Genomic DNA, 21,245 nt, shown 5'->3' with positions numbered 1-21,245 from the left:
ATAGTCTAATCTTTCATTTGTGTTGGCCTAGAGAGCAGATGCTAAAGATATTCTCCACCTGAAAGCATTTGAAAGACTGGATACATATTGTGTGAAACATGCATAACATTAGACAGTTTGCACACAAGACTGTGGTGAAGACATCAGGCAAAATTAGATTTTTATACATAAACAATATATAAAAATCCTTAAAAGGAGATTGAGAGCAAAACTCCATGAGATACAAGTCTTAATACCCTATGCAATTTTAGATGTTTTACTGGAAAGCATGACTGATTAAAATGACTTTTTTGGAGAAGAGAGAGAAAGTAAAGAGTGAAATGCAAGTACAAGCGTGAATTAAAACTGTCAGGAAAAAAGAAAAGGCAACTAGAGAAGGAGCTGGACAGCATGCCAAATGCTTCTCGTGGGAGTGCATGTTAGGCGTGTGGTTTCCTGCACATTAAACTGTGGAGGATTCGTGTGGTGCCCATGGTGAAAGGGCAAACCAGCTCTTCACTTTCCATCTCTCTCTGTGCTTTTTTCAGCATACTGTTCTGACTGTTTTCTCTCACTCTCCTGAAAAGACTAATTCCTCTCTTAAAAGTATAGTTCACCCAAATATGAAAATTCTGTCATCATCTACTCACCCTCAATGGGAACCACCAGCTGTTTGATTACCAGCAATCTTCAAAATATCTTCTTTTACGTTCAACATAAGACAGCAACTCATACAGGTTTGGAACGGCATGAGGGTGAGTAAATGACAGAATTTTCATTTTTGGGTGAACTATCCCTTTAAAGTCTGAAACTGGTACTGTAGATGATGAGAGAAGGAGAAGACTGGGGAAGTCCAGTGTCACACCTGTGCAATAGTGATATGCAGGGATATCAGCCAATATTTGAGATTATAGGTCTCAGCAGAAATGGTCATGCCACCTGCTGTTGTTTCCAAAATGAACTGACAAACTTGTCTATGAATAATGCACATTTTATGTTTTACATTTAGTTTGAGTACTTGATTTATTAGCATTACCCGAGGCCTTGTGGCTACAGCTGGATCGAATACTCAGAACAACAGCAATCTTGCTCATATGACATTTTTTAAACATCTTTATAGTCAGTAAATATTGCGTAAAAGTAGTGTTAATTTATATTCAGCAATTTTGTGTACCATATTTTGTATTAATAGGTTATACTATTTTAGCCTATCTACTGCAGTGTTACTGTAAAACACAGAATAGTGTCACACTTCCACATGTGCATACATAAGTCTATATATGTGTGTGTGTGTGTGTGTGTGTGTGTGTGTGTGTGTGTGTGTGTTGGAGTCTGCCAACTCAGATGTCAATTAAATGCATTTAAACTGTTCTATAAATTTTGGCAGACCTTATAAAATCTTTCCAACCTCACAAATAATGCACCACAAAACCAATACTGTAAAATACTTTTGCTATACACTGCAATTTTCTTCTTCATACCTGGCGAGACACACTATAAATTCTAAGCTGCATCTTAAAAAAATTTTTGTTTCTCTCACATTTGTCAAACACTTGTTGACAGTTTACTAATAGTAAAATTTTTAATAGTAAATTAATTAATAGTAAAAAAAAATTGTAAATGCAAATGTTAACTTTAAAAAAATAAAATAGAAATAAAATAAAAAAATATTGCTGGACATTAGCTGAAGCACTAAAATCAAACACCACTAACTTACTAAAATTAAAAGTGAAATAAAAATAAGCTAAATATATATTTTTTAAAATAAAGTTTAAATAAAATTAACATTAAAACTGAAAAGAAAAAAGAAAAGCTGATTGAATAATATAAAAGTGCTAAAATAACACTGCTTGTTGATGTAATTACCTCTCCTGCATAATGTTTAATACCAAACTGGTGATCTGCCACTCTTGGTTTCACATAGTAAGGGTTTGTCTGCAGAGATAGAAACACATAGCACATTATATTTCATACTGATTATATTTGCAGTGAGCACACACAGAGGTACTTCAGTCAGGGCATACTGTATGTGTGTTCTCTGAGGACACACTCATTGTTCCTGCGCCCTGAGGAAAGCCTGCTCACGTTACTGTATTGTGCATGTGCATGTGAGAGGCTGTGGGGGTGTGACTGGGTGTTGCCTATTGGCTCAGCGCTGGCCTTTATCAGTGAGTTTAAAGAAGAATTAACTCTCTGTGATCTGAAATGAGATGGGGGAAAGAAACGCATACTGTATGTCTGTGAGTGTTTTCAAAAGAAGGACTTACGGCATGCCGGCTGTGGAGTTTCTCCAGCAGGGTGTAGTCCGTGCCTTTAGGGAATCTGCTCTCTTCATTGATAAGAGCCAACATGCCCAGTTTCTGAGGAAAGAGCACACTGATCTAAGCACACGCTCTCTTTGGCTCTCCACATTAACCACAGGGGTCTAGTTTGTGAGAGATGTTAATTATAATCACTTTAGTGGTGGGCCATCATTCTAGTGTCAAATACTGTCCCTCAAATTACACTAATATTTACTTGTAATGTCATGTAGCTTCAAGTCAACTTCAAGTTGCTGATGGATTTTTTTTTTACATATTGCCCTTTTTAGCCACTTGATATGGAAGCCCTGAGAGCATATGGGTCATACATCTTTTCGATTGCAGCTGGAACATGCAATTCTTTCTGAAACATAATATGCAATAATTTGCAATCTCTAAAGATTTCAGTGTTGAACATTCAGAATCTGTTTCTCTCCTTTTTTTGTTCATGCAAATTCACTGTTTTAGAACGTTTTGGAGATTTATGCTAATTATAATGAAACACTGTCCTGACCTCTTAGAGATTAACACCATTGTTCAAATGATTGGGTAAGCAAGATTTTTTTATTTATTTATTTTTATGCTCACCAAGCATAAAATAATTGCAATAATTGGAGCAAAAACACAAACAAAAAACAAGGGGGGAAATTATTACAATTTAAAATGCTCATATTTTAATATTTTATATTATAATTTAAATATTCACTGTCATATAATCTTTCAGAAATCATTCTAATTTCTTATTTAAGAAATCATTTCTTATTATTATCAATGTTGGAAGCAGTTGTGCTGTTTGATATTTTGGTCGAAACTGTGATTTCTTTTTAGGATTATTCTATGAACAGAAAATTCAAAAGAATTTATTTGAAACAAAAATATTTTGCAATAAAAAAACATTCATTTGCATTAAAACACTATGTAAATGAATATAAAAAAAATTTAAAGTAGTAAGTAGTGTAAATGATGCAGAGAAGAGACAGCATCATCACCTGTATGAGCATCATGGCTAAACTAGACATGAACCCTAATTATTTATAGTTTTTTTTTTATGATTGACAAAGCCTACAAATCTTCCTGAAAAAGGAATGACTACTGGAAATGATAGTTTGAAATTCTAAAATTGCTCATGTGCTAATAGTTATCAAAAGTGGAATGGTTTCTAATGAGCACTGCGTGGTCACAGTGAGAGCTGATTAAAGGTCAAAAGGTCACCTTTTCGATCAGATCCAAACACTCTGCGTTGTCCATCCAGTCGATGGCTTCCCAGTGTATCCCCTCCCTGCGCAGAGACACAAGAGAACCTCTTGAGCAACATCACAACACTACAAGTACACAAAGGTGGTATTATCCTCAGGGTTCATGTGATGAAATGAGCTGTGACCGGGCTCTGCTGACCCCCCTCAGCCATCACATTTCAACACAAGAACACAACTGTGTGGGAAAGAGGAGACCCATTCACACATCTGGCAGAGTGCCTCCATAGCCACTACAGCAAGAACAGGCTGAGAAACCCGCCCTCAGTTCATCTGCTATCTCTCCATCACTTTACCCTAAAAGAGATCACAGGATATCATGATCAGGTCGCACCTCCACCCTTCTATGCTATTTCACCCCGTTGTGTCCTGAGCTCTCTGCGACACCTGATAGTGTGAAGCTATGTGTCTACAGACGAGCCTGTATGGTACGCTTTGGGTTTCACGCAGCAATTTCATCTCCTGATGATGATGTAACAGTGAGGAGTGAGGACATAACGTACGCAGGGAGGCGCACGCACACAAATGCTCGGACAACATGTTGCAGTTGTGCAGTCCAGTCGTATACACTTATCCTTGCATTACTGTGGGTCAGCAACAGTCCTCAGTATTCAAAATGTGTTGTTATTCTCAGGAGTGGACTTAACATTTAAGCGAGGTAAATGGCCGCTTAGGGCCTCAGGGAATCAAGGGGCCCCATCTGATGGGGCAAAGCATATGTGCAGCACAGCAGTTTAGCCATCACTTTATCAATTTATCACAAACATATCTGTTGATTTCTTGAATGCAATGAAGTTGCTGAAGTGCTGAGTTCTGCAAGCTTGGGAATCCTCTCATTATGACGAAGTGTACAGTAGATACGATGTAAATAAGAGATTCACTGTGAAGTGTAGAGGGCTTATTAATGGATCACAATGAGATCACAATGAACTGAAGTGAGTGACAGCTTTTGATTATATGAGGGGGTGCTCTTTGCGTGCATTCTAGGCTCTATAATACTGTCTAAAACCAGATATATTAACCTCAGAGAGGAATCAAAATGTTTCAAAATGACTCTCTTGAATGATTTTCCTAGGCACGCCAGTGCAAACTGCCACACACTTGTATAAATGCACTAATGCAATCCAGTGAGTTGCATGGGATAATTTTATGTTGGTAAAAAGATTGAAAAAGTTTTTAATTTAGTAAAAACATTTTTATAATGTCTTTATTTGTGATCTGATAAAAAAGGTAGCATAATATGGCTTTAGAACCTCAGGTTGACTAATTAGGGATAAATAAACTATAAAATAGAGTGAGGGCAAAAAAAGGGTTAGGTGTAAAAGAGCAGTTATTGTTTTGGGGCCCCATACCTGGAATTTGCTTAGGACTCACTAAGTCCGCCCATGGTTATTAACTATAACCAGTGTTGGGAAGGTTACTTTGGAAATATCACTGATTACATTACATAGTTACCCTATTTAAAATGTAATAAGTAGTGTAACTATTTCAATTATTCTATCAAAGTAATGTAACTGATTACTTTTTGGTACTTTTCTAAATTCTTACCAAAGTTTTCAAACGTTAAGCATTTTCAAACACTTAAATCAGGCAGGGTTATCCTTACGGTAGCACCTAACATTGATTACTGGAAGACATCAAAATCCTTCTTCACTTGAATTAAGATTACAATCATTTTATTTTAATGTGCAACCACAAAAAAAAAACACTTTAGCACCTCTTTTAACATTGAGATTGTTTTGAGGACAAGTCCAGATTTAAAACCATAAGATATAGTTTAATAGTAATGATACTGTTTTTAGATCAAATCTTTGCATAGCTATGACAGGAAACACACTGTGCCCAACTTCCAAACTATAGGCCTATAGTATGCGAAAAATAGTTTTTGAGACAGTTAAAAGCATCAAAGTGTGCATGTGATAAACCTTTTACTATGCCATTAGACCAGTCTAATTTTAAGTAACTGTTTAGATCTTATGATCACACATAAACCTAATATGGCAATATGGAGTATTAAAGACTCATTATTTAGCACTCATTATTTAGGTCAAAATCAGAGAAATAAAGCTCTTTTTGTTGACAGAACTCTTCCAGGAGCAGGGCTTTAGTGCTCACCAGGGTCACTGACAGGACTCACCTGTTATATTCAAGCTGCTCCAGGGAGAAGATGTGCTTGTTGAAATACTCCTGGAGCTTCTCGTTGGCATAGTTAATGTTGAACTGCTCGAACCGGTTCACCTAGAGGGGGGAAAAAGTCATAAAAACATGACAACATGCCATCGACAGACAGTCTGGCTGGAACATTTCACCTCTTTGCACTCAACAAACTCTCACCTCGAAGTTTTCAAAGCCAAAGATATCCAAAATGCCAATGGACTTGAAGTTGTCCTTTCCTTTGATTTTCTGGTTAATTCTGGCGATGATCCAAGAAAAACACTGGGAATACAATGCCATGGCCACAGAGTCCCGGGAATCAATTGCCTTTGGAAAGCAGGGCAGAGAAAAATATTAATCTAGAGATATTTTCCTTTAGTTAGCCTCCAACAGCGCAATTTAAAACCACAATGTCAACAAGCGATGCCTCTAGAGATTATTACAAAACACCAATATGTCTGTTTGAATTTCAACATCGTGAACCCCCCCCAGTTAATTTCACATTATGAGCTGAATCTGCAGGGTTGTTATTATCGTTAATTGTGCACGTCTTTAAACGTGCCTTAAGTATGAAGTTTGAAAACAATGGATGTCTTTCCTGATTTATAGCTGAGATTGGATACAATAAAGTGACCCCAATAAGTATTTGGACACTTAAGTCACATTTAAACCAGCCATTCCCAACAAAGTAGTATGATTTTAATTATGCTCTGTCTTTAGTTATGCTCAGAATTAAGAAATAAAAAAAGAACTTGTTCACATTAAATCTGATAAACTACACTGGTGCAATACTACACATACAGACTGCGAGAAATTACTTTACACAGTCAATGCACTAAAACCGGCCTACCAATTCATTTCGCAAAAGTGATGAAAAATGTGGAAGCTCTTTGCTTCTGGAGTTTCAGTTTAGCTCATAAACCCAGCAATAACCCTGAGCTGCTATTACTGGATTACAGATGGAGAGAAAGTTAATACCCACAAATTAGACTCTGCTATTCCTAAGAACGCCAAACTCCCGTCTATTGTATGAGCAACACTATAATTCATCAGTCAGAGACACTTCTGCCTGATTCTGAACAGTGTGCTGGCTCCATCAGTAAGACCTGAAAGAATGGCTGTTTGTGCAGGATACGGCCAATGGCAGCTGTTGAGGTCCTGACCACTGTGTTAATGCATTATGGGGAAAGGAGGAGGAGGAATAAAGGCCCCCATTAAGACGTGGCACTGCTTTATGACTGCTGACACAGGCTGGAGTTAGTGGCCATTGTCTTTGTTCATGAAAAGATTGCTTGTGTGTTTCTACCGAGTCGGTCACAAAGGCCAGCGTCCGTTCTACATGCTACGTGGGTTGGGGTCTCTTTATTCTTCACATGCATACACTTTCCCCTCATCAGTCATCCCATAAACCGGTTTTAAATTTAAAAAATCAAGCCTTTTGATTTTGGTTCCTTTGCGGAAAAGAGGAATTCTCAAGCACTGGTGCTACATCGACTGTTTCTTGTGTTTAGCGTGCATATTTGTGTAATAGACTGCCCCCATTAGGCGGCTGCTAACCGCTGTCTCCACATTCGGCCTCTATTGTGTTGCTTCTCATGAGATCTTTATCACCGAGTTATTATAGCAGGAATCCGAGGGGACAAAAAAAACAGGAAATGGTACCAAGTCACGCAAAGACGCTTTCTACACAGGCGTATGGGTGTGAGCATGTTTTTAATGACAGTCTGTCAGTAAATCTGGGGTGAGCCTGGGGATGCAGGGAAACATGTGTCTGGACACACTGAGGGCACAGCACAGACATGCCAGGACATGATACAACATGAAGGTTAAAGCAAACAAACCAAAAAAAAAGCAAGCCTTTGCCAAAATGTAAATAAACCAGATTTAAATAGGCAAATGCATAGCTATATCTTATTTCTAGACAGACGTGCCTATATATACTATACAACATCACAAAAAAGGACGGATGTGCTGGTTCCTTACCTGTTCTACAGTGAGAGGTGAGCAGATCTCTTCTCCTCTCAGGATCATGGACCGCTGAGTCAGAACCTCAGACAGCTGAAAGGAGTCGAGTCCCAGCAGATCACTGACGACGCTGGCCACTGTCATTCAAATACACACCACGTATAAGCCTTCACAATGTGTAAAGTGTTTGTGCATACACAGTTAATGATGATCTTCAGTGGGTATTATAGTTTCACGTAAATATTCCATCATATGATATGCAAACTTTTTGTTTATGTATCACATATTAAACAGTCAACATGACACAATTACACATTTCAGTATGCATTGCATTCATAAGATAAAGAACTGAAATCAAACCGACTATGATTCAAAAATTTGTGGTCAGGAAAAAATAAAACCTTTGTTAAGCAATGACCCATTAAACTGATCAAAAGTAACAGTAAAGACATTTATAAAATTACAAGAGATTTCTATCAAAAAAACTATTCATCCTAAATGAAATGCTTCATGTTTTCCACAAAAATACTAAACATTTTAAACATCAACGATAATAATATAAAAAAAACACAAAATTCATTGAGGGCCAAATCCACTACAGTTTTAGAATTATTTCTGAAGGATCGTGAAACACTGAAAACTGGAGTAGAATTCAGTTTTCCAATCACAAGAATAAAATATATTGAAATAGTAATTAAACGCCTAATTTAAATTGCAATAATAACCTTTGGTCTCCATTCATTGTGACTGCATGTAAATATGCAACCAGTAGATTTGAGTAATTAATGACAGAATTGATTTTATTTTATTTTTTATTTTTTAATGAATCAACAGTCTTTTGGAACTGCTCTAGCTTTAAGACGGATTAGTGAGTTTTCACCCATATGAAGTGCGGTTATCAAAATGAATTCTGACATGTTGTAGCATGCCTCCACACGCTCCACTCAGTGAAGGTCTTTACTCTTAGCTCCTGACAGATAAAATATAAGCTGATATTGTGTGTCAGGTCTACAGGCAGTATTTAATAGATCCTTCCCCTATGCTATGCACTACGATATCCTTCCACAGAAGCAATGCTTCTGACAAATGCAGATATGCCTCAAACCTCCTTTAGTGGTGATCTGAGCACCCCCTGCAGTCATGAACTCGATGTTGCCGATCTGTAAGACCCCAGAGAGAAGCTTGAAGACATCATGGATCTCTTCCTCAGTGAATTCCATCACCTTCAATGCTTCCTGTAGTAAACAGAAGAATATGTATCAGAAAAGGGATCTGGACACATTATGCTAACTATGATCACAAAGGTAATTCTTACTTGACCAACAGATATCAATTTAAAAAAAAAATTATTTCAAAAATTATTTCAACCTAAGTCCTTTCAAACAAGTTACAGATAAGAGATAATGTGGTGCCCTCTAGTGGAAATTTATTAAAGCCCAATTTCATGGCATTAAAGAGACCAAATTTGACATTTTTGTCATTTACTCTTTCATGTTGTTCCTTGTTTTTTTTATGAGAAAAGCAACTGTTTAAGAGTCGAGAATGCTGCCAGACATACAGTATTGACTCACCATCACACTATCATAGAGGTGCTTGTCATCCAGGCTTCTGTCTTTCACACAGCCGGACTGGTTGAGGTAATGATACGCCTCGGGGGAATCAGCCAGCATGTACATTTCTGATAGAAAGAACACAGTGTTAATCTTCAATGGCCAAAGAGAAAAAAACAAAGGTTCAGCTTGTGTAAAGGTGAAGTGTGCAATGCCTGTGCCTCCAAAACATAATGAAATAATGCTAAAATCTCACCTCTGTGCTCATACTTAGCACCTGACAACAATGCATAGAAAATATGGAAGTTCCTCTCTCCCGGATTCTGCCGCACAACTCGATTCTGGAATGTAATGACACTTTTAAAACACAATGCATTTAATATAACTGCTTAAATGCATGGCTATAAACAGTTCTTTTTAAAATATATATATATATATATATATACATAGAAGATACCTTTTCAAGTAAATAATCAATAATACAGCCACCCTGGATATTTCCACTCTGAGAAAAGTGAAGCTGAATGAACTTGCCAAAACGACTGGAGTTGTTGTTGTAAACGGTTTTTGCATTTCCAAATGCTTCCATTATTGGACTGGAGTGAAATAGAAAAAAAATGGGTGTTAAAATGGAAAGAGATACGACAACATCTGTAAGAACAGAGCAAGTGTGATAGAGCATGTATGACCTGCTCTGTACGATGGCCTGCTCTACTCTGGTGGTCCTCTCTGAGAGCGGAGAGCCTGTGGAGTTCTGACTCATGACGGACAGGAACTTCAGCAGCAGTTTGGTGCTCTCTGTCTTCCCAGCACCACTCTCTCCACTGAGAATACAGATGCATGAAGCATGAACATAAAACACTGAGAATACAGATGCATGAAGCATGAACATAAAACACTGAGAATACAAATGCATGAAGCATGAACATAAAACACTGAGAATACAAATGCATGAAGCATGAACATAAAACACTGAAAATACATTTGCATGAAGTATGAACACATTTTGTCTGTGGTTATTTGTTTTCGAGAAAAGTTTCTTATGCTCACCAAGGCTACGTTTATTTGTTAAAAAATACAGAAAAAACAGTCATTTAAATAATAACAGCTGTTGTATTTGAATTTATTTCTGTGATGGTAATGAAGATTTTTCAGCATCATTGCTCCAGTCTTCAGTTTCACACGATCCTTCAGAAATCATTCTAATCACTACATCACTCATTACAGCCTTGTATTTAGTAATATCTGCTCCTGAATGGTGAATGACGGTGAATTCTTTCACTATTTATTTTAGCCAAACTTTGTTCGTTACTGAGGAAGTGCACAGTGGATGGTGGGTCAAATATTCCTCTCCAATTCCTGTGAAATTATATATTTATATATACTTGTTCTATGTGCAGTTCAATTACAACTATGCAATCCCTCACAATACTATTAACTCTCTACGATTTAAGCTTTTGATTAATATGGCCAAATACAATGTGAAGAACACTTCACACAGCACTATTAGGCAATTGGACCAACCCACATTCATTCTTCTGATTCACGTCTTCTGATTCCAAGCTGCCACTAAGCAAATAAAAGTGAACTCTGACCTCCATGCCAAGATGAGTTATGCAATAAACCTTGCAGTATAAATCAAACATAATCCATTTCTAGATTCAGCAGTCACACTCTGATTGGATTGCAGTCCTATGGAATAGCAAATGACCAAAACACCCATGCACCTCAGTCATCTTCTGTGCATTTGAAGTGCACAAATCATCAGCAGCAGTCTAGTGAGCTTTATATGTAGATGATCTTATTAGCTGTCTACTAAAATTACAAATTAATTCCATTCCAATCTGATAATAATGTCTTCAAATTAAGCAACTTAAAATGAGCCTTAAAACATTACCTGATGAGCACACACTGACTGTCATGTCTCTTCCACAGACAGCGGTAACACTCATTGGCCACAGCAAAGATGTGTGGAGGTAGTTCACCCAGGTGATGTCTGCTGTATACATCCACTGCCTCGGTGTCATACAGACCTGATATCTGCTTATAAGGGTTCACAGCCGCCAGGATGGAGCCAATGTTGGTCTGCAAGGTAGAGTGAATGAATGACAATGAGAAAAACATACAAGCTTGATCTTACACTGAAGTTTAACATGGAAAGTTCAGGATTTATTTTGTTTTATTTTATTAATGGTTCAAAAATGTTTTCTCGTAGACATATTTAGCATCAAATGGATTCACCACACGAAAGATTTCTACAGAATTCAAATGCCTGTTATTTCCAAAGTTGTACAAATCCACCGACTGCATGATCAATTGTTAAATATTTTGGGCTTATGTAAATATATATATATATATATATATATAATATGCCATGATAATTCCAATATGTGTTCAAAATTGTTTTGACAATTCAGGAAATAGTAAAATGATAATAAGAATTATTAATGCATATGAATAATAATAAAACATTATCAAAAATGATTTCCATAAAGTATGAATTCTAATTAGTTTCAGGCAGATACAATTATCATCAGAAGAAATACAGATTAGAAGACCACGTAATGAATTTTATTTCTAAACAATTTTTTAAGAACAAAAATACCACTAGCAGTTTTTTTTTTTGTGAAGGAAAAAACTAAATGGATAGCCATCAATAATTGCTTAATTTATGCTTACAGTTATTGATACACAGGAAATTCTGCACAGATTAAACACCATTAAGGTTCATGGAACAAAGTTCTTTTGAGGCACAAGACTTCTCAAAGCACAGACTGTTCCATTGTTTACGTGAAAACACTGCAAAGTCCAAATTCCCATTTGAATGTAATGAAGAGAATTAGTGTGTGTTTGTCTGTGGACCTACTTAACCAAATTTTAGAGACACATTTGTACCCAGAAGTGACCTAATTTTGATAAACCCTCTTTTTGGGGACAGTACTCATTTGTAATAAAAAAAAGTTATAAAAAAAAATTATATATATATATATAAATTATTGTAATTAAAGTTTAGTTTTTTTTTTCGTTTTGAATTGTAAAAATGCAGAATTTTTTTTCTTAGGGTTAGGGTGTGGATTAAGTTACAGTGTTTATAACCAGCTATACATACAAACAAGAGAAGTCTATTTTTTTAAAAGAAGCTTACATAAATGAGGTCCTTCTGGTATCGCAGGAAGAGGTTGTGCATGATGGCGGCCTCGTGTAACTCGGCCAGATTGGACATGTCCTCCACTCCACTGATGCTGGTGGGATGCATGGGGAAAACCTTGAGCCTGTTCACCTCACCCTGATCCAGAGTTATCACCTTCAACACATAAAATCACACATTCACTGTGACTATCAACACACACTGTCAACAGAGGAACAACTGTGAACATTACTTTTAAGTGTTTTCAGATTAACCAGAAAGCGTACAGTTCAGTGAACACATGATTGACATAACTAAATATTAATTCCCAAATGACACAATAGGAATCCGAAGTGTGAAGAAATAAGCTGTGATTTATGCTGCTATGAATCAACAGTGCGCTCAGGCAGGTCTCATTTACCGCAGTGTATGTGTGAGCCTGTAGCTTGTTTTACTAATGCGTCCGGACCTGCTCCATCTTTCAGCCAAGTTTTCACATTCCTGAAACCATACCCCCCATGACATCCTCACAGCACTCCTCTCACTTTCACTGTCTTCCTTGGACACGAAACATTATGTGAGATTACAAGGCTGACATCTCCTTTACACATCACATTTGAAATGGTTCTCTTTTATCTACCTAACTGACATTGAGGATTTCATTTTTTTTTTTTGCTGAATCATACAGACATTATCTAGTGTATCTGTCATTTTACACTGATTTATAAGCAACCCACACACTTAGGTTTGCCTTAAGGTTATATATGCAAGTATTTGGGCTAGATAAACCTTCAAGTAGATGTTTAAATAATTGCTCATATTATATCAGAATCTAAATTTATGAGCAGATACCAGTGAATGTTGGATTAGGCTACAGTACAGACAAAGCCATAATGATACCTGTCTTCCGGACAGCAAAAGTCAGATATTTAGGGGGGAAAAGTGTAATAATTGGAGCTTGCTAAATTGTTGTTCGTGTTTAAAGTAAATTTTTGAGACCCTGGAGCACAAAACCAGTCTTAAGTCGCTGGGGTATATTTGTAGCAATAGCCAAAAAAACATTGTATGGGTCAAAATGATCGATTTTTATGCCAAAAATCATTAGGATATTAAGATATTTAGTAAATTTCCCTATCGTAAATATATCAAAAAATTTTTAGATTAGTAATATACATTGGCAACACCCTCAGATTCCAGATTTTCAAATAGTTGTATCTCGGCCAAATATAAGAAAGCTTATTTATTCAGCTTTCATGTGATGTATAAATCTCAGTTTGTGAAAAAAAAATGTTAAGGCCCTTATGACTGGTTTTGTGGTCCGAGGTCACATTTAAACTTAGGGGAAAAAATTTTATTTAACCATGGCACTTGTTCTGCACCGTTTCTGCTCAGTGTTGTTATTGTTAACAAAAAAAAAAAACGATTTAAAATCTTTTTTTTTTGTTAAATGAAATAAATCAGAAATTAAATAAAATATAAATATTATACCATTAAATCAAAAACGTTTACCTTTAAAAAATAAAATAAAAATTACCTCAGCAACTAAATGAAATTAAATAAATTTAAGTCCTAAAATTACTAAAACTATTAGCTAAATAAATAGCTAAAAAATAGAAATATATAATATAATAAAATAATAGAAAAGTTCATTAGAAATACAGATAAACATAAAAAACATAAAGTACTAAAACAAAATTAAATTACAAACTGGAAATCTAAAAATAAAAAGAAAATTATTTTTAAATATTGAAAATATATTTTTTAAATATCTATATTCCTTAAATTTGTGTAAAATGTGTTGGATGTGTTTTTCTTGTAACTGAGATGGATGATAAATCCATTAGCAAAGAGTGGCACTAAAATTGAATGATGTCATACAATAACGATCTTATCATTGTGGCTCGTCAGGTCCGTCTCCAGAAAGATGAGCTTAATTAATCAGACAAGACAGGAAGGAAACAGCACTTTGACAGAACACCCGGCCCCATCTGAGCTAATGTGATCTGTATGGAGATACAACAGGCAAAATCAATGTGTCGTAACACCTGAAGCTCTGTTTACCATATAAGAGTTGCGGGTGTGAATCTGTGAACAAGTTTCTTCACTAATTCACTCTAGAAAGCACTATTATAATGCTTCATTTAAGTATAATGAAGTAATTGTTGCAAAAGCAAAGCAGCTCATAGATGTGTGAATGTGTCTCAAAGTTTATGTTATCACTGTGTGACGCCTCGACTTTAAAACCAGACCTGGAATCTGCTGTCTACAGGTAATTTCTCAACACAGCAGGCCACCAGACGCACTCCGGGTCAAAGTTCACACACAAAATACTAGATTCAAGCCATGTGATCCACTAGCAAGCATCCAGCACAGAGGTCAAGGATGTTTAAGCAAAAAAACATTCCCGCTAGAGACGAATTCCCCAAATTCCTGTTCATGAGATGCTTGCTCCCACCGCTAAGGCCAAACAAACAGCCTGGACGTTGGAACAACACTCGGTAACATGACAATAAATGTGTCTCGACCAAACATTCACAGGAGGAGGTGAGAGAGAGAGAGAGAGAGAGAGAGAGAGAGGCTGTCATTACGGGTGGGTGAGCAGTAAAATGGCCTTGTGGTTGACTCAAGAGCATGGGTGATGGACCATCCATAAAAATGGTTCTCCTAAAAATAGGGTCTCCTAAAAACATAGTCCACCTAAATAAAACATTTTTACCAAAAAAAAAAAAAAAAAACGGGAAAACTAAATGAAACCATTTACATCAAAATAAATAAAGGAAAATTAACTACAAAATAAACTAAAACAAATAACAAAAATACACTAGCTACCAGTAGCCGCTCGCATCAAATTCAAGGCACTGATGCTTGCCTACAAGACGACCACTGGCATGGCACCAACTTACCTAAACTCATTGGTTAAATCTTATGTGCCCTCCAGAAGTTTGCGCTCTGCAAGTGAACGACGCCTTGTGGTGCCATCCCAAAGAAGTTCAAAATCACTCTCATGGACCTTTTCCTGGACTGTGCCCAGCTGGTGGAATGACCTCCCAATCTCAATTCGTACAGCTGAGTCTTTACTCATTTTCAAGAAACATCTAAAGACTCATCTTTTTCGCCAGCACTTAACCAACTAATACTAGCACTTTTCCTTCTTTTCTTGTCTTTTCCTTTATTAAAAAAGAAAAAAAAAACACCTGGCTATGCGTTCTATACTAGACTAACTGAGACTTGTCATGGCACTTGTATACTGTTGTTGTTCTCTTGTTGACCTGACTGCTTGTATTGTTCCCATTTGTAAGTCGCTTTGGATAAAAGCGTCTGCTAAATGATTAAATGTGTCACGGTTCGTGAATGCACTGTCTCCAGCTGTAGTCATGTTATGTCATGTTGATTGGTTCATGTGGGTGTTGCCACTGATCGCCTGATCAGCGGCAGGTGCATCTCATTCCAACCGCCTATTTAACGCCCTGTCTTTCGTCTCCTGTTTGTCAGATCGTTGTTTGAGGTCCTCGTGTAGATGTCTGTTCATGCTCCTGTGTTCCTGTCTTTGCTCTGTGTCCTGCTTCAGTCTTCATTGGATATTCACAGTCGTTCACGGATTATCACCGCCGATCACCGATCTACCATCACCGCCATCGCTACCAACGCACTCAAACCACCTACCCACCTGTCTGTGCTGCCATCGTGGTTCCTGCGTCACTCACCAGCATTCATCCATCATATTCCTGTCAATAAACTACCTTTACTTGCATCTGCCTCCTGTCCTCCATTGTTAGCGTCACAGAACGATCTGACCCACATGGAGGCAGCGAGTAATCAACCCTCCTCCCTCGAAGCTTTCCTCAGCGCCAGTGTTCGGAGGATGGACTCCCAGGAGCGGACTCTTAACGACACTGGTCGCGCGGTTCAGGCTTTAGTGACGCAGGTGTCCGAGCTCACCCAACAGTTCCAGCTATTACGAGCTCCCACTGCGCCACTCACACCGCCTGTTCCACCAGCACCATCGGAGGCCCCCTCCCAGCCGGAACCACGCCTCCCGATTCCGGAGGCGTACTCAGGTGAACCCGACTATTGTAGAGCTTTCCTTAACCGTTGTGATATGCATTTTGCCCTCCAGTCTAGAACGTTCGCCAGTGAGAGGGCCAAGGTGGCCTTCGTCCTGACCCTGCTCTCTGGGAGGGCGGCATTGTGGGGAACAGCGGTGTGGGAGAACCAGGACCCATGCTGCGCCTCGTTCCAGGCGCTCTCTGCCGAGATGAGACGGGTCTTTGATCGGGCCGCCGCAGGACGGGAGGCGGCCAGGAGGCTGGCGGAGTTACACCAGCACGAGAGATCCGTCTCGGACTACTCCATCGAGTTCCGGACCCTGGCGGCGGAGTGCCATTGGAACGAGGAGGCGCAGTGGGACATGTTCCTGCATGGGCTGGCTGACCGCGTCCAGAGGGAGATCTACGCCCTGGACCTTCCCCCGTCGTTCGATGGACTCATTGAGCTGGCCCTTTGGGTCGACGCACGTCTGGCACGGATGGAGAGGAGGGGGCTACTCAACACCCCATCCAGGGGACCGGCAGACGTGCGGTTCAGCGGCGGGGACGTGGCCAGCCCCGTCTACGATCACGAGCCCATGCAGGTAGGGCGAGCTCGGCTTTCCCGGGAGGAGAAGGAGAGGCGGAGGTCCCTGGGCCTTTGCCTTTACTGCGGGGGAGCCGGACATCAAGCCCACGCCTGTCCGGTAAAAGGCCAGGCCCGGTAGTACGTATGAGGCTACTATCGGGTGGGATCTCCGCCGAGAAGACCTCATCATCATCATCATCATCACCATCATCTTCTACGCTCCTCCCGGTATGGCTGCGGTGGTCAGCACAGACACATCACTGTCAGGCACTACTGGATTCCGGGGCAGAAGGTAACTTCATGGACAGCACATTAGCCCACAAGCTCCACATCTCCCTCAGACCTCTTCCGCACCACATCACGGTTCACGCCCTCACTGGTCAGCAACTTCCCACCATATCATACATCACTGAAGACATTACACTCATCACCTCTGGCAATCACTCCGAAACCATCTCTTTTCACATCCTTGACTCTCCCCTGGCACCCATTGTCCTCGGACACCCTTGGCTCCTCCTCCACAACCCTAGCATTGACTGGCTCTCTAACTCCGTTTTGTCTTGGTGTAAAAGGTGTCATGAGTCTTGTCTAGTGTCTGCCTGTCCGTCTGTGTCTGTGTCTGTGTTGCAGGAGGAGGCGGTGGATTTGTCTAACGTGCCCGCTGAGTACCTCCATCTGAAGGAAGTGTTCAGTAAGTCTCGGGCTGCTTCTCTTCCTCCGCATCGTCCTTACGACTGTGCCATAGATTTACTATCAGGTAAGTCTCCGCCTAAAGGCAAACTCTATTCACTCTCTCTGCCAGAGAGGGAGGCTATGGAGAAATATATTTCTGATTCTCTAGCTTCCAAATTCATCCGCCCTTCCTCTTCTCCTGCGGGGGCGGGGTTCTTTTTTGTGGGAAAGAAGGACGGATCTCTGCGACCTTGTATTGATTACCGGGGACTGAACAACATCACGGTAAAGAATACTTATCCTTTGCCGTTGATGTCTTCGGCCTTCGAGAGGTTGCAGGGAGCGTCAATTTTCACAAAACTGGACTTACGCAATGCGTATCATTTGGTTCGGATCAGGGAGGGGGATGAATGGAAGACCGCTTTTAACACCCCCAGAGGGCACTTTGAATACTTGGTTATGCCCTTTGGGCTCTCCAACTCCCCAGCGGTCTTCCAGGCACTCGTCAACGACGTGCTGCGAGATATGATCGATCAGTTCATTTATGTCTACCTGGACGACATATTGATTTTTTCCTCTTCTCTCCAGGAACATGTGCAGCACGTCCAACGAGTGCTTCAGAGGTTGCTAGAGAATGGGCTTTTTGTCAAGGCGGAGAAATGCGAATTTCATGCACAGTCAATTCCATTTTTGGGGTATATCGTGTCGACTGAGGGAATACGCATGGATCCCGAGAAGGTTAAGGCTGTGGTAGAATGGCCAAGCCCAGATTCCCGTAAGGCCCTACAGAGGTTTCTGGGGTTCGCTAACTTCTACCGGCGTTTTATTCGCAACTTCAGCCAACTAGCCGCACCTCTGACCTTCTTGACCTCCGCCAAGACTGCGTTCAGGTGGTCGGACACAGCTCAGGCTGTGTTCACCAAACTGAAGAGCCGTTTCATTTCAGCCCCTATTCTGATTACCCCTGACCCTACACGTCAGTTCGTGGTGGAGGTCGACGCATCAGAGGTGGGGGTAGGAACGGTGTTATCTCAACGTTCTCCCTTGGACGACAAGGTCCACCCTTGCGCGTATTTTTCATATCGTTTATCTCCGGCAGAACGAAATTACGATATTGGTAACCGAGAATTGTTGGCAGTTAAGATGGCATTGGAGGAATGGCGACACTGGTTAGAGGGATCGGGGGTTCCTTTTATAGTATGGACTGACCACAAGAATTTAGAGTACATTAGCACCGCCAAGAGGTTGAACTCCAGGCAGGCTCGGTGGGCACTTTTTTTCGGACGTTTTGACTTTACTATCTCGTACCGCCCGGGTTCCAAGAATATCAAACCCGATTCTTTGTCGCGTATTTTTGACCATTCCGAACGCCCGTCCACTCCCGAGTGTATTTTTCCTGAGACATTAGTGGTCTCCACTCTCACATGGGAGATCGAATCGAAGGTCAGAACGGCCTTAGAAGGGGTAACGCCTCCGCCCGGGTGTCCACCGAACCGTTTATTTGTGCCGGAGGGATTAAGGTCCAACGTTATCCAGTGGGGACATTGCTCGAATGTAGCTTGCCATCCAGGGGTTAACCGTACTAGATTTTTAGTCAAGCAACGATTCTGGTGGCCACTTATGGCTCGCGACATTCACAGTTTTGTTTTGGCTTGCTCGGTTTGTGCCACTGGTAAGACTTCCAATCGGCCCCCTGATGGGTTACTCCAACCGCTGCCGGTTCCTTCGAGACCCTGGTCCCACATCGCTCTAGATTTCATTACCGCCCTCCCGCCCTCCCAGGGCAACACGGTAGTTTTAACCGTGGTGGACCGGTTCTCGAAGGCGGCCCACTTTATTCCCTTGCCCAAATTACCTTCAGCCAAGGAGACAGCGTTGACTGTCGTAGACCACATCTTTCGTTTACATGGCCTCCCGATTGATGTGGTTTCCGACAGGGGACCCCAATTTGTGGCTAAATTTTGGCAAGAATTCTGTAGACTACTGGGAGCGACTGTAAGTCTGTCCTCAGGGTTTCACCCCTCAGAGCAATGGTCAAACCGAGAGAGCCAACCAAGATTTGGAAAGGGTGTTGCGATGTTTGGTCTCCAAGAATCCTTCCTCCTGGAGCCAACAATTGTCTATGGTGGAGTACGCCCACAATACCTTACCAGTATCAGCTATGGGCCTATCTCCTTTTGAGTGTAGTGTAGGTTACCAGCCACCTATTTTTCCTAGTATGGAATCCGAAGTTGCGGTCCCCTCCGCTCACGCCTTCGTCCAGAGGTGCCACCGCACTTGGACCAGAGCCCGTGAGACTCTACTCCAAGTGGGGGCGCGCACCAAGGCCAAGGCCGATCGCCACCGGTCTAGGCCTCCCGTATACGTCGTGGGTCAAAAGGTGTGGCTTTCAACCAAGAATATTCCTCTCCGGTCCGTATCTAATAAATTGGCTCCCAAATTTATTGGCCCGTTTACTGTCACCAAGATCATTAGTCCGGTGGCAGTCCGCCTTAAACTCCCTCCTACGTACAGGAGAATTCATCCCGCCTTTCATGTGTCCAAAATCAAGCCCGTATTTCATTCTCCCATTAATCCGCCTACCCCGGTCCCTCCCCCGCCGCGTCTCGTAGATGGGGAGACCACCTATTTGGTAAATCGTATTCTGGACTCTAGAAGGAGGGGACGCGGATTTCAGTACTTGGTGGACTGGGAGGGTTACGGTCCGGAGGAGAGAAGTTGGGTACCTGCTAGGGACATCCTGGATCACTCCCTTATCGATGATTACAATCGACAGGTAAGAGATTCTGGGGACGCCAGGAGGCGTCCTTAGGAGGAGGGGTACTGTCACGGTTCGTGAATGCACCGTCTCCAGCTGTAGTCATGTTATGTCATGTTGATTGGTTCATGTGGGTGTTGCCACTGATCGCCTGATCAGCGGCAGGTGCATCTCATTCCAACCGCCTATTTAACGCCCTGTCTTTCGTCTCCTGTTTGTCAGATCGTTGTTTGAGGTCCTCGTGTCGATGTCTGTTCGTGCTCCTGTGTTCCTGTCTTTGCTCTGTGTCCTGCTTCAGTCTTCATTGGATATTCACAGTCGTTCACGGATTATCACCGCCGATCACCGATCTACCATCACCGCCATCGCTACCAACGCACTCAAACCACCTACCCACCTGTCTGTGCTGCCATCGTGGTTCCTGCGTCACTCACCAGCATTCATCCATCATACTCCTGTCAATAAACTACCTTTACTTGCATCTGCGTCCTCCATTGTTAGCGTCACAAAATGTAAATGTAAATTTGTAGACAAAAAGAACAATTACAGAAAAAACAAATATACTATAAAGATTTTTTTTTTTAAATAAAACATATAACTATAGTGGTCATATAAGAAGTCAACTAGATAACTAGATACCTGCTGCTATTACTAACACTATAACAACTCTGTTTTTAAATTTTATTTAAACGTATTTATTTACTATTCTTTTAAATGTAATTTATTTTATAGTCTAATATATAAACAGCCGTTCAAACATTTGGGGTCCATAACTGAAATAACAATTACAAAATACTTTCATTAAGCAAGAATGCATTAAACTAATCAAAAGTTACAGCAAATATATTTATAATGTCACAGATGATTTCTATT

General features: G+C 40.4%; 1 protein-coding gene across 2 annotated transcripts in view; it reads right to left on the bottom strand.

The window, feature by feature from the left end:
* Positions 1-21,245, bottom strand: part of myo10l3 (myosin X, like 3) — a 72,824-nt gene that overhangs the window by 30,648 nt on the left and 20,931 nt on the right. For both annotated transcript variants that reach the window (XM_059499797.1, XM_059499798.1), the window contains exons 3-15: positions 12,347-12,505; positions 11,099-11,286; positions 9,891-10,025; positions 9,659-9,797; positions 9,458-9,542; positions 9,223-9,329; positions 8,757-8,886; positions 7,670-7,788; positions 5,867-6,013; positions 5,670-5,770; positions 3,492-3,558; positions 2,247-2,339; positions 1,846-1,914 (exon numbers count right to left, since the gene is read on the bottom strand). In XM_059499797.1, the coding sequence (XP_059355780.1) occupies positions 1,846-1,914; positions 2,247-2,339; positions 3,492-3,558; positions 5,670-5,770; positions 5,867-6,013; positions 7,670-7,788; positions 8,757-8,886; positions 9,223-9,329; positions 9,458-9,542; positions 9,659-9,797; positions 9,891-10,025; positions 11,099-11,286; positions 12,347-12,505 (1,539 nt within the window). The remainder of the gene's footprint in view (positions 1-1,845; positions 1,915-2,246; positions 2,340-3,491; positions 3,559-5,669; positions 5,771-5,866; positions 6,014-7,669; positions 7,789-8,756; positions 8,887-9,222; positions 9,330-9,457; positions 9,543-9,658; positions 9,798-9,890; positions 10,026-11,098; positions 11,287-12,346; positions 12,506-21,245) is intronic.

The sequence above is a fragment of the Carassius carassius genome, chromosome 19 (genome assembly GCF_963082965.1).
Source record: "Carassius carassius chromosome 19, fCarCar2.1, whole genome shotgun sequence".
Taxonomy (NCBI): domain Eukaryota; kingdom Metazoa; phylum Chordata; class Actinopteri; order Cypriniformes; family Cyprinidae; genus Carassius; species Carassius carassius.
This window is presented reverse-complemented; position numbering and strand designations above follow the sequence as displayed.